Genomic DNA, 13,939 nt, shown 5'->3' with positions numbered 1-13,939 from the left:
TGGCTGCATTCACCACACACAGCAGCCACGGTCACAGTCATGGCAGATTGGGCTCTGCCTGCACCCCACAGTTCCTCTTTTAACCTCCAGAATGCTCTGCCCTTGTCGCGCTATTTCATGCTCAGGGTCGGCTCCTGTAGTACACTGCTCAGATCTGTGTCTGTCATCAGTTGCCTCAAGTGGAGTTTTTGTTCTCTGTATCCTTTACATGACACATGTCAAACATGCAAGTTTATTTTCAATAGTAAAGAGGGGTCGATGTGCACGTCTGTCTCTACTTACAGGGGGGGAAAACAAAATAAGAACCTGACAGTATTAAAGAATGGAAGGAAGAGGAACCCTACTACTCGGTGTTCATAACCCTTTTCCGTTCAGTTATTTTCAGCCAATCATTCCAAGTCAGAAATACATTCAATAGGATTGTCACGAAGCAGTTAGGCTTTCTATATCTGAAATAGTGTTCTTTATTTTTGCTACCTCTGTATTTTATTGAATAGATTTCATTCACACAAACATATAGCCTAGCCGCAGTTCAGAAACCCAACAATAAAAATATGTTCTAGAATCTTCTGATGTTAAGGTATTGCTGTGGGGAGTCACTAATGGAACGTGCTAATCTGTGTGAACATATGACACACAGATCACTTTTTTTTCGTGAGCATCGATTTCATCCATGCCCTTTGCTTTAGGGGATATTGAATTTTATTTCTTAGTAGTCAAAATATTTTTTCAACCTTTAAATGGGTACTATCGATGTGAGCAATGAAATAATTTATTGCATCTCTGTTTTGGCAGGATTTCCTTTTGAAACATTAGACTTGTGTGAATTCTAAGCTTAGACATAGATATGCAGCCTGCTTTTATTTTCTCAGTATTGAATGGATTTCCAATTTGTCTCAAACGTTTGTTCTTTTTTACTAAGTTGTCAAAATGAGATAATAAACGTCCGAGTCATTGCCTGTGAATACGTTTACATTTTATGTGTTTAAAGTTTCCACTCATTATATATTTTTGTCTTTTTCTTACAGGAGAAATTCTTTCACGGTGGCATAAGTAGAGGGGTGGATCTGATAGTTGTGCACTGTGGGCTGTACTGGGACGGGGTGTATGGACGCTGTGAACATGAGCGTGGGCGACAAGGTGGGGGGTTACCTGGTGGATCTGGGGGGCAGCTTCACTGAGGATGCCCCCAGACCCCCGGTCCCTGGGGAGGAGGGAGAGCTGGTGTCCAGCGATGGACGGCCCTACAGCCACGGTTTCTATTCCTTCAAGAGCCTCAAGAACGAGGCCTCCACAGCCACGCCCAGACGACCTGACCTGGACCTGGGCTATGAGCCGGAGGGCAGTGCCTCCCCCACGCCGCCCTACCTTAAGTGGGCAGAGTCCCTGCACTCCCTCCTGGATGACCAGGATGGTATCCACCTGTTCAGGACGTTCCTCAAGCAGGAGGAATGTGCCGACATGTTGGACTTCTGGTTCGCCTGCACTGGCTTCCGGAAGCTCGAAGCCAACGAGGGCCAGGGCGAGGAGAAGAAGCTGAAACTGGCGAAAGCCATTTATAAAAAGTACATCCTGGACAACAATGGAATAGTCTCGAGACAGATCAAACCGGCCACCAAGAGCTTCATCAAGGACTGTGTGATGAGGCTGCACATTGACCCGGCCATGTTTGACCAGGCTCAGACTGAGATTCAGACTATGATGGAGGAGAACACCTACCCGCTGTTCCTCAAGTCCGATATCTATTTGGAATACACCAGGACTGGGGGGGAGAGCCCTAAGCTCTACAGCGACCAGAGCTCTGTCTCTGGGGGCGGGAAGGTTTTACCAGGGTATTTGCCCACGCTGAACGAGGACGAGGAGTGGAGATGTGACCACGAGCTGGAGGAGCAGCAGGAGAGTGATCCCACTCCCAGCAACCGGCTCACTCAGAAGCTGCTTCAGGAGACAGCTTCCCAACGCGTCACCAGCACCAAGAGATTCCAGGACAGTCACGAGTACAGGTAAATCCTCTCTCTCTCTCTCTCTCTCCAGTCTCTATAACTATCTAGCTTCTCTGTACAAGTGCTGAATTAGAAATAAACTTGTCCTCCTCCCTCTGCGAGTGCTGTCTGAAGTCGGAGATGAAAAGTGGCTCTGAGTTTAGCACCGCTGACAGCTCAAGATGAGAGGAATGCAGTGTAGGCAGAGGCCTTTAAGTACCTGTGATGGCGAGGCAGTGGCAGGGGTCGAAGGGAGAGCATTTGCTGGTTGTTAGAAGGTGGAGGCAGACGCTCTTTGTGTTCCCCACGCAGGTGTCCTGTGAATGGCAGGCTTTTCTAGTGGACGAAAGGTTCTCTCAGAGAAAAGCTCAACATGATTTCTCTTTTGACTGTGGAAAATGGAGAAGTCTGGTTTAACTGCAACAGAAAGTCAAAGGAAGTATTCCCTGTCTAAGGAAATGAACCTGGCACAAAAAAAAGGAAGCAATCCCCATATTTCTCTTCTGGATGACTAAAATAGGATTGTAAAAGTACAGTCTTGTTTATCTGTCTTCCAATCTTTAATTAATAGTAATATGATGCTTATGTTATATTTGACAGACATCTTTGTGTCACAGCCTTGTCATTTCATTTGCGCAGAATGGGATTGTGCGATGTGACTGACTACTTAAAACTCTAATCCTTGTCCTGTTGGAACAGAAACAGCGCATCTGGGCTTTTTAGCCCACTATGCAAAGGATTAGGCCTACAAATGTTCCTGCCAAAGTCTGTGAATTTAACATCAATCCTTTTTAAAAGACATATTCACACATCTCTGAATTTGTTCCATATTTGTCACTAAGCAAAGCTGCTATCATCACCAGTTGTGAGAAGAATATGTGGAGGGATTTTCGGCTTTATTTAGCCTTGCTCTGAAATATGTAAGAACACAGCATTTTTACTGTTCAGATGTGCTTAAGGATACTGTATTCACTGTTGGCATTGTCTGGTGCAGCGATTGAAGATTGCAGAATTCTATCCCTAGAAGTTGACCCACTTTTCTATCAACAGTCTTAGACAAACCTTGACATGTGCAGAAGATGCGGTGGCACCTGGGTGTGCAGAGGATGTGTTGAAGAGTTGTGGTTGCAGGGTTGAAGGACTAGAAATCAGTCTTTTCAATTGGCCTGACTAAATGGTAATGTTTCCAAGTCTTTGTTTCAGTTTAGGACTAGTGTTGGGATTTTGAAAATTGGTCTACTCAGAAATAGCACATTGTTTAGTCTAAGGAATATTGTTTTGTCTGACTTTAGTCTATTTGGATGCTCCAAACTGCGTTTTTAGTATAGTTACAGTGTATAGGCATATATGTTGCCTTTTCTCATTTACAACTGGCCTTTAAATGTGACAGAATGAAAGACTAGGATATTTGAAAACCACAGACACTCCCCACTCCACCCTACTTCTGATTCTGTATTCTATGGCCCCTGGATATGATTGGCTTTAATTAGTGAGAGCAGTGCATTTTTAAGGTTGTTTTCAAATGACTATTTCATTAGGTCTAGTATTTGGCGGAAATTACAAAAAGATTACCCTCCATTTTTAAATAGCCTTTTAGCATCACCCTTCGGGTTTTTGTGCAACTAAATGTTGCACCAGTCAGATGTCTCTTAATGTGTGAAGACCAGAATCCAGGGAATTAAAAGGGAGCAGCTCTGTAGTGAAGATGAATATGTAGATTTTTTTTTTTTTCTTTCTCTCGGTTGTGTAGCAATGCACAGAAAATGTTGCGCGACATTTTTACGTTGTTCTCAGACAAGCAGGTGATGGCCTCCGCCAGTCACTGTTCTTGTAGAGCCCAAGCTCTCTGAATATGTTTACATGCTATGATGAGCATGAATACACATTTTATATCAAACTGTTCATTCTGAAAGACTCATTCAATTCACGCCTGACTCAGGTTCCCTGTGGAGAATTTCTCCTGGTGCTCCTCCTCTCTTCAGGTCTCCCATCGGAAAGTAGCTTAGATGGTTTATCTCAATGACAATTTCTGGTTTGAACAGGTTAGGTACATAGCCTCCATTTTTATATAACCCTATCATCTTCAGAGTAATTGTCGAGAGAATGTAATGAGTAACTAACCTCCTAGCAGGTCTGATTCCTTCACCTATGTTGCTGTGTAACCAATCAGTGGTGATCCAGGGATGGCTGCACTCCAATGTAAAGGGGAGTGATAAAGGACCAGTAATTATTCTCTAGGTGCAAAGAAATGTCAAAGTCGTTGGAACAACAAAAGGCCCTTACATCTAATGCTTTGGCATTGAGCTTCTATCACTGTGCATCAGGAGGACAAGTTAATTTAGTTTTTCAGGACATGGCTATTCAAAGGTATGGATGATGTTTTGATGGGCTTTCTGAGAGGTATGAGTAACGTTTTGGCAAGTGCTGCTGTTGTACTTGGTATTTCCTCATGTTCATCGAAAGCCATCTGGCCTACTCGTCGGTCGTAAGAAACGTGATGAAATGTCATCCGTTTACAGCTGTGCACCCACTGTCATAGCTAAACAGCAGAAAAAATCAACCATGATGAAACCAGTGTTGGTTTGAAAGCATCTCCTCCGGCTCCCTCTCTTTGCTCTCTCTCTGTGATTCTGTGAACATTGACATCATGGCTGCTGCTTCAATCATTAGAAGATTCTAGATCATGGGCTTGAGTGCTGCCTGGGAATAATCATCAGAGGCTGCAGTAATCCGAGAGCTGCTTCCATCCGTGATCTATCCCTTTCCTCCTCTCAGGCTGAACCAGGCTGGGCTTAGAGGCTCATAAACAGATGCCTCACTACCAGTCAGTAGGATGGATGGCCATGGTTCAGGTTCTGGTAGGAGGCTGCCATTTTCCCTGTGGTGCCCTGAAGAGAGAACATAGCCAGGTTGTAGAATTGGAAGCCCTGGTTTCTAGGAGGCAGCAGGGGAAGCAGGCTTCCAGGTCAAGGGGAAACCCTGGTAGAAAGGAGGCTTCCTGCTTGGCGCTCGCTCCCCTGCCGTGCACACTCCTTAAAACAGACTGTGGCCTCCTGCAGCTGCCCCTTTCAGTTGCATTTCCTCTCGCAACATTCTTTCCTTTAAATGAATCCCACTCATTTGAAACCTTGGCCATAGAACGTGGTCGTTATCCACGTTGCACCTCAGCCACAAAATTTACATTTCTATGAATTGGCAGCTCGTATTGGTTGGACTTGTTTTTGTTTGATAAATGTAGCATGAGGGATGCCATCATGGTTTGTGTTTTGTTCCTCAAAGCAGTTTTTTTTAGAGCATCCGGAGCAAAGATGGGTTCTCCTCAGAGCCTCTGTTTTGAGAAGTGAATCGATTTTTACTGCTCAACTTTTTTTTTATTGAGAGGCATTTTTTACTTCAACGGAAACTCACTTTTATTGCAAAATTGCTGACTGTTCCAAATGAAGTACTTATCTGAGCTCTTTCCCTTGTTTTCTTAGTTGTTCACGTTATGACATTTCATGTTTTGTTAGATTTGGCTTGTAAGCTAAAAGCAAATGTCATGCATGTTCGCCATGGGTAATTCAGTAGACTTCCCTTGAAGGGCAGATTATGTAATGGCTTACTGCTCACAGTGTTTATGGACGGAAAATGCTAAAAGGCCATAAGCATCATTTCATGACTAAAGTGCTTTAATGTTAAAGTGTAATCTCTTTTCCAGTGATAAAAGCTGAAAGGACTTATGGTTGACGGACAGGACAGGGCTCTCTCTGTTCAGAAAGCATGAGTGGACACATGTTCTTTAAGAAGATTAGACCTGTATTTATGTCCATGTTATGTTGAAAAGGAAGTGAGGCATGTTTCGTTGTTGTTTTTTCTCGGGGGAAATTTGACTCTGGGATTGTCGAGGACTTTATTGCTCTTTGCCGAATAGTTGTCCTCCACCCTGATATGGTCCTGGTGGAATGTGACGGCAGTGCCACTAGCCCAGGTCCTGTCATTTATAGCCAATACCCACGTTTCCATCCATAGATTTTATGTGAGTAAAGTCATACAGTATAAAAAATAAAACAGCTGTGATGGAAACAGGAAGTTTCAGTACAATTTTATAAATGCTGACAGATAAGTTGTTCATTTGACATGGTGTGATCTTTTTGTTTTGGTAAAATGTTATTATGCGAGAAATGGTGGTGGAAATGCCTATATGCGCAAATATTGATAGCCATTATATCGAAGTAAACTTGGAGTCACTCGATCACATGGTGTGTGGTCCTCCCACTACGACTCAGAAAACCATACAGTTTATTAGGCTACAGATGAAATAAGTTATGATGAACTTCACAGGGGGGTGAAAGTGCACGGTGATGAGCTTGATGCTCCTTTCCAATAAATGTTGAGGGTCTTATTCTGGTGACATGATGATCGATGCTTGACCGCCGTTTTACAAATTAAAAAAATATTCTCGCTCTTATCTGTGATGATATCATCATGTAGACTAACCTACCTCAGAGCCTACGCGAACTGTATCTGCTGTTGGCTAAAGCACACCTGCCAAAACCAGACTAGTCACATTTAGCTATTTAACGCAAAAAGTTTTTGTGGAAAACTATTGGTAGAGTTGAAAATGCGATGGAAACACAATAAACATTCACATTTTATTCGGTAAGAGAAAAATAACTTTTTGTGTGCATTACGATGACATGCACTGATTTTTATCTGCGACAATTCAGTTTGGTGGAAACGCCACTGGTGGGAAAATGCGCGTATTTACTTTGTGGATTTAGGAATATTCGCATGAAAATCTCTCACCAATTGGATGGAAATCTAGTTTATATCGTCATTTTATTCGATAGATTGGCAGTCTAGTTATGACACAATAAATGCTATCTTTTGTCACGTCTGCCATTGCTTTTCAAAGAGAACCAATTGTCTAGAAGAAATGACATATTAGAATCTCATCCCTTTACTTACATAATGTAGAACTAAAAGACATTCTTCAACCACTCTCCATTCTTCTCTTAATCCAAAATGATTTACCACTTCGCAATAGATTCAATTTTTCTTCGTTTGGGCAGAATATGGGCTGACTAATGATAACCAGTCAGAAGTAGCCTGGGTTTGGTTTGGTCTCTAGTAAGACTGAGCGCTTCAGAGTTCCCAGGGAGGGAGCACGTCCTGACCACTTTAGGGATCCTCTTCAGTTTAAAGATGAAGAGAACAGAGGCCTACCCAGATCTATAATTCATGCGAAGGGAGGAATTTGAGGAGTGTGTTGAGGGAGGTTGAGTCAATGATGGAGGCTGTGGTGATGCGATGCCTCCAATAAGAATTAAATCAGCATCTCTACTGTACCAACCATTAGAAACCCTCTGAAGGATCTTCATTATAACAATGTGGGTGGTTTTGTGTGAAAGGCATGTATTACTACAGAGATACTACAGTTGTCTTATTTGGAAATGTTTCTTTGTTTAATATCTAAATGACATTTACGTTGGCACTCAGTTCTTATCGGCTCTTATCCAGAATAACTAACAACATCCTTCCCTTTTAATGCTATGATAATACAGTGCAATAATCTTTGTAAAATGTACTTGCATGTGTCTCCTGTGAAGCTGAATCTATTGTTTAATGGTGCCAGTACACTCTGACATGAATTGATTGTGTTATATCATGTGCTATGTATTGTTCATGACTTTGACTTAATGCTCTCTCTCTCTCTCTCTGAATGTTGCGTTTCTTCCAGACGTGTGCCGTGGCGGGAGCCTGTCAACCCGTACTATGTCAACACGGGCTACGCCATGGCCCCTGCCACCAGCGCCAACGACAGCGAGCAGCAGAGCATGTCCAGTGCCAGCGACGTAGACACACTCTCCCTGACAGACAGCAGTGTGTACGTACTCGCACCGCCTCCGCATCACCTCCCACTCACACGCATGCACACGCACAATCGGTCAAACTGTAATAGTACATACCACAAGTAAGGGCAGAATGCCTCGAGAATGAAGTTTAGCTTCCCTGTTCCTTGCTGTTCAGCATGAGGACCTTCACAAACAATTTCATGACATGTGAGTGTGTGGGAATAGAAAACAATAGTTAGTGTTATTTTCAATTTCATCCATGCCCAGTATATCTGAGCTCTACCTGGGTCGTATTCATTATGGCACACAGTAGCAAAACGTTTTGCCACAGAAAACAGAAACAAGTTTCTCATTGAACAAGTTCAGGTAGTCCCTCTTTTTTTTTGAGTATGTTTTCTTCCGTTTTGGTGCCGAATGAATAGGACCCTAGTCTGACTGTAGCAGCACCTGCTGCACGCAGACTGGTGCCATTTCCCCCTGTCTGTCTGTCACTGGGAGCAGCAACACATCTCTCTCTGCTCCTCTCCTCAGAGAACAGCCATCTGTTCATTACCCACACGAATGAAAGCTGCTAAATGTCATTACTTATGCTAATTATAGAGCTATAAACTGGGAGCTACGACAGGCGCACAGTTTGTCATTTGAAGGCAATGACTTGTTACCCTTTAAATCAAGTTTCCCGGAATTCTGAGGAAATGGTGGAGAATTGACGGTAAAAGGTTGAGTAGATTTTGACAGGCTCTCATAATTGTGTAAAAGGAGTCGGTACATATTGAATAAAAATAAAATGTTATAGCCTACGTCTTATATGACTTACCCACATTGCTTGACAACGGTTTGTTTCAAGATGGGTAAATGTATAAGCAGTGCCTTTGGAGGATCCCATGTTGGACACAAGCTGTTATTTAGCGCAGCAATCCTCTTTCTTCCGCCTTAGCGGGAAGCAGCAGGTTTCCTTTGGAGTAAATCGAGCTAGGATGTGTTGGCAGAGGGAAGCCAGAGAAGAGAGAAGACAGGAACGGTGCTGTAAGTTCAGAGATGGCACAGGGGAACGCATGTTTAAAGAAACATCAAAGGCTGCTCAGCAGGACAAAAACGCGTGTCTGAAGCAGGATAGATTAGAGGCCAATATCAGCTGTTTGTTCCACAGCTCCTGGCGCAGACGAGTCAAACCCAGCAGGACCACTGAGACTTGGGATAAAACAATTCATACTGTTGGTGTCAGCGACCGCACCACTCTCTGCTTGTTCACCACTGTGTAGGGCTACAGAGGAAACCCTCAGGGTTTACATACTCTGGTATTTACCGAAACCTGAATCCAGAAATCTCAACCCGCTCAATTTACCATGAACTCCCAAAATGTTGTCCTTCTCTTAGGATGATTGAGCTACTGTTTAGAAAAGGAAATGCAGCCTGAAAGTAACCGATGAGTTTTCTCCTTTTGAATATGTTTGTAAAATTGTCCTTTTGTTTTTGTTCCAGAGATGGGGTTCCACCATACAAATATCGCAAACAGCATCGACGAGAGATGCACGAAAGTGCCAAAGCAAATGGGCGTGTGCCACTACCTCATATTCCTGTAAGTTAACCTTGGTTTAGCTGCACACACACACATACACACACACACCCCTACACAAACTAGTATGCACACATACCTGCAAGAGCCCCACTCACTCATCAGACTGCTTACATGGCTGTAATCTGGTATTCTAGAAACATCAGTGTTTCTCAAATGTTCCCATCTCTCCACCTTCCTGCATTTGTAAGATGCCTGACTGCATCTCTCTCTGGGCCCGTGTAGGGTGTGTGAATAGCTCATAGTGAGGCTTGTGCTTTCTAAACTGTGCCTGGTGCTCTCCTCAGCCTTCAGCTGTCTGTCTGTGTTGAAGCCCGTCAGACAGCAGTGTTTCTCCTCTGTGGCAGTCCCACCTCCCTGCATGACTCTGCAGCTCTCTACAGGAGAACTCCCATCCTAATTGGGCCTCGGAGTCAAGAGTCCTGCTTAACAAGACTCTCTCCCTCACATTAGGATGCATGTATGTTTTTGTGTAGAATATATTTTTTTCATTGACTTCTGTTTTTCGGTACACAGAATACAAAATAATAAAGAAACGAGCTATGCATTGCAGTAAAATGGAAACGCTGGCTGCCTTGTCCTTGATTGTTCCGTTTTTGTCGAATGGATTAGTCCCAGACACATACTGCAGTGGTAATGGAGAGACATACAGTGCATTTGGAAAGTATTCAGACCCCTTGATTTCTCCCCCCCCCACACACATTTTGTTACGTTACAGGCATATTCTAAAATGGATTAAATAAAAAAGAATCCTCATCAATCTACTTAATAATGACATTTTTGCAAATGTATTAAAAATCAAAAACAGAAATACTTTTACATAAGTATTCAGACCCTTTGCTATGGGACTTGAAATTTAGCTCAGATGCATCCTGTTCCATTGATCATCCTTGAGATGATCTACAACTTGATTGGAGTCCACCTGTGGTAAATTCAATTGATTGGATATGATTTGGAAAGGCACACACCTGTCTATTCAAGGTCCCACAGTTGACAGTGCATGTCAGAGCAAAAACCAAGCCATGAGGTCGAAGGAATTGTCTGTAGAGCTCCGAGACAGGATTGTGTCATGGCACAGATCTGGAGAAGGGTACCTAAAAATGGCGGCAGCATTGAAGGTCTCCAAGAACACAGTGGCTTCCATCATTCTTAAATGGAAGAAGTTTGGAACCACTAAGACTTTTCCGAGCGCTGGCGACCTGGCTAAACTTAGCAATTGGGGGAGAATGGACTTGGTCAGGGAGGTGACCAAGAACCCGATGGCCACTCTGATAGAGCTCTAGAGTTCCTCTGTGGAGATGGGAGAACCTTCCAGAAGGACAACCATCTCTGCAGCACTCCACCAATCAGGCCTTTATGTTAGAGTGGCCAGACGGAAGCCACTCCTCAGTAAAAGGCATATGACAGCCTACTTGGAGTTTGCCAAAAGGCACCTAAAGGACACTCAGACCATGAGAAACAAGATTCTTTGGTCTGATGAAACCAAGGTTAAACTCTTTGGCCTGAATGCCAAGTGTCACGTCTGGAGAACCTGGCACCATCCCTACGGTGAAGCATGGTGGTGGCAGCATCATGCTGTTGGGACGTTTTTCAGCGGCTAGGACTGGGAGACTAGTCAGGATCGAGGGAAAGATGAATGGAGCAAAGTACAGAGAGATCTTTGATGAAAACCTGCTCAGGACCTCAGACTTGGGCGAAAGTTCACCTTCCAACAGGACAACGACCCTAAGCACACAGCCAAGACAACGCCGGAGTGGCTTTGGGACAAGTCTCTGAATGTCCTTGAGTGACCAAGCCAGAGCCCGACTTGAACCCGATCGAGCATCTGGAGAGACCTGAAAATAGATGTGCAGCGACGCTCCCCATTCACCCTGATAAAGCTTGAGAGGATCTGCAGAGAAGAATGGGAGAAACTCCCCAAATACAGGTGTACCAAGCTTGTAGCGTCATTCATACCCAAGAAGACTCGAGGCTGTAATCACTGCCAAAGGTGCTTCAACAAAGTACTGAGTAAAGGGTCTGAATACTTATGTAAATGTCATATTTTTTATTTCTTTTTTTAGCAATTAAAAAAAAAATCTAAACCTGTTTTTGCTTTGTCATTATGGGATATTGTGAGTAGATTGATGAGGAAAATAGAAAAACATGTATTACATTTTAGAATAACCCTGTAACTTAACAAAATGTGGAGAAAGTCAAGGGGTCTGAATACTTTCTGAATGCACTGCATACACTGAGTTTTCAAAACATTAGGAATACCTGCTCTTTCCATGACATAGAATGACCAGGTGAATCCAGGTAAAAGCGATCAACCCTTGTTGATGTCATTGTTAAACCCACTTCAATCAGTGTAGATGAAGGTGACGATAGGTTATGTGGATTGTGTGTGTGTGCCATTTCAGAGGGTGACTGGACAAGACATTGCCTTTGTACAGGGTACGGTAGTAGGTGCCAGGCGCACCGGTTTGTGTCAAGAACTGCAACCCTGCTGGGTTTTTAATGCTCAACAGTTTCCTTTGTGTATCAAGAATGGTCCTCCACCCAAAGGACATCCAGCCAACTTGACACCACTGTGGGAAGTATTGGGGTCAACATGGGCCAGCATCCCTGTGGATCTCTTTGACACCTTCTAGTCCATGCCCTGATGAATTGAGGCTGTTCTGAGGGCAGAAGGGGGTGCAACTCAATATTAGGACGGTGTTCCTAATGTTTGGTACGCTCCGTGTGCAATCTTCACTAATAGAGGGTAATAGCCATGGTAGTGAAGTAATTTCTACAGCCAGGTCTTCTAACGGCCATAAAGCTACTCTGGGCTGTTTGTCTGTAAAGCTTTGTCTCTGTTGGGTAAAATGAATATGAATCCAACTGAAACTGAATTCAAAGAGAAAATAGCAGTCAGAGCTGGAGAAATCTCCAGCTTTGTAATCAGCATGTGGACATATCCTGTGTGCTTTGGTGGGGCCCTGAGTAAAACGGCCCTCTACAATATTTAGGCTATACCCGGAATGTACTTTAATCTCTCTTTGCTAGGTTACTACAACAATACACCTTACAGGCTTGACTTGTTGGGAATACCAGCTAAGAGCTGCATATTCCCAGCATCTCCCTTTGATAAAAATGTACTTCACTCTGCTGCCTGTAATTAAACATGCAATGATAGGGATTATTTTGAACGGACAATCACCTTTTAGAGATTAAGTCTGGTCTGTGGTGTACCAGTGAGTTTTCACTGTGTTTTTCCAGACGTGGCCTGTAGCTCAGATGCTGTTAACCTTTATTTAACTAGGCAAGTGGGGCACGGTGTCACGCTGCGACAGGTCGATCTGGAGATTGATTTCGGTGTTTTTAAAAAATTTTTTATGGCTATTATAAAGTCACTGACCAACAAAGTTGTTTATGGCTGATATTTGACTATCTTATACATTTTCTCTAACTTTGGAAGTACCCTATGTTGAAACTTTATTGTTGAGACGAATGCCTGCGGCTTACAGCATACATTATGCAGAGCAGCCTATATCAGACTGTTCAAAGCCTTAAAACATGTCAAATCAGACCTTGTAGGTACTACATTAGCTACTAAGCAATAATCTTCTTGACTTTGGTTTGAGGTTATTGTTTTGGCACCTTCATTTCCATTACAGGTCCCCTGTTAGCTTTTCCCTGATAAACTGTAGACGTGTTTGATACGTTTTTCCTCCTTCTGTATCATTTTCTCCCTTTTGTTCTATCAACCGAAGTGAACAGCATAGTGACCACAGGTTTTACCTTTCAGGAGAAAATGGCAACATTGATATCAGCGAATGACTACTGGTACAATTTGAAATGAACTGGAAATGGTGTGTTTCCCTCTGTTAGCGCACAAACCGGATACCAAAGGACATTCACGTGGAGCCGGAGAAGTTTGCGGCGGATCTGATCAGCCGGCTGGAGGGAGTGCTGAGGGAGAGGGAGGCCCAGGAGAAACTGGAGGAGCGGCTGAAGAGAGTCAGATTGGTACGTTGTTGTCCACAGAAGTACCACCATGCTGTCTGTATGATCCCTCTCCCTGGTGGGGCACCATACTACTCTATATGCCCCATCATCCTCTTAACAACCTCTTACCATGACTGTCTATCAGAAGGTACACTGTAATATCTCCGTTGTTTGAAAGGACTGGGTTGATTCATTAAAAGGAAAAAGACATCATTTCATTATGAATCATTTATAAAAGTGTAGCTCTGGCCTATCAGGGATCCATCCCACTGTATCTTGGATCCCTTTGTCTCTGGCATCAGATGGAACACCTGCAGACAGCCTGAGCCACTTGTGAGCCTGGCGCACTGTAATGACTTTGTTTGAAGTCAGTTGGACCGTGAAGAAATGCCTGCGCCCACCGCAAATGGAATCTCTTTCGGTACACAGAGCCAGGGTCTCAAGTCTTAAGGCAGATATTTTATGTCGTTTGGCCCCTCCGTAAGAGGCACCGTCATGGAACAGTAGGTTTCTCTTTATTAAGAGCTGGTGGCAGACAGGGGAGTGACAAATAATCACTCCTATTAACTGATATT

At 43.5% G+C, this 13,939-nt stretch overlaps 1 protein-coding gene across 7 annotated transcripts in view; it reads left to right on the top strand.

The window, feature by feature from the left end:
* Window positions 1-13,939, top strand: part of LOC106601114 (axin-1) — a 41,920-nt gene that overhangs the window by 19,741 nt on the left and 8,240 nt on the right. For 6 of the 7 annotated variants that reach the window (XM_014193046.2, XM_045715057.1, XM_045715058.1 and 3 more), the window contains 4 exons: window positions 1,029-2,003; window positions 7,702-7,848; window positions 9,299-9,395; window positions 13,248-13,385. In XM_014193046.2, coding sequence (XP_014048521.1) covers window positions 1,108-2,003; window positions 7,702-7,848; window positions 9,299-9,395; window positions 13,248-13,385 — 1,278 coding nt within the window. In that variant the 5' untranslated portion in view covers window positions 1,029-1,107. The remainder of the gene's footprint in view (window positions 1-1,028; window positions 2,004-7,701; window positions 7,849-9,298; window positions 9,396-13,247; window positions 13,386-13,939) is intronic. The other variant, XM_045715059.1, reaches the window with a different exon arrangement.

The sequence above is a fragment of the Salmo salar genome, chromosome ssa03 (genome assembly GCF_905237065.1).
Source record: "Salmo salar chromosome ssa03, Ssal_v3.1, whole genome shotgun sequence".
NCBI lineage: Eukaryota > Metazoa > Chordata > Actinopteri > Salmoniformes > Salmonidae > Salmo > Salmo salar.
This window is presented reverse-complemented; position numbering and strand designations above follow the sequence as displayed.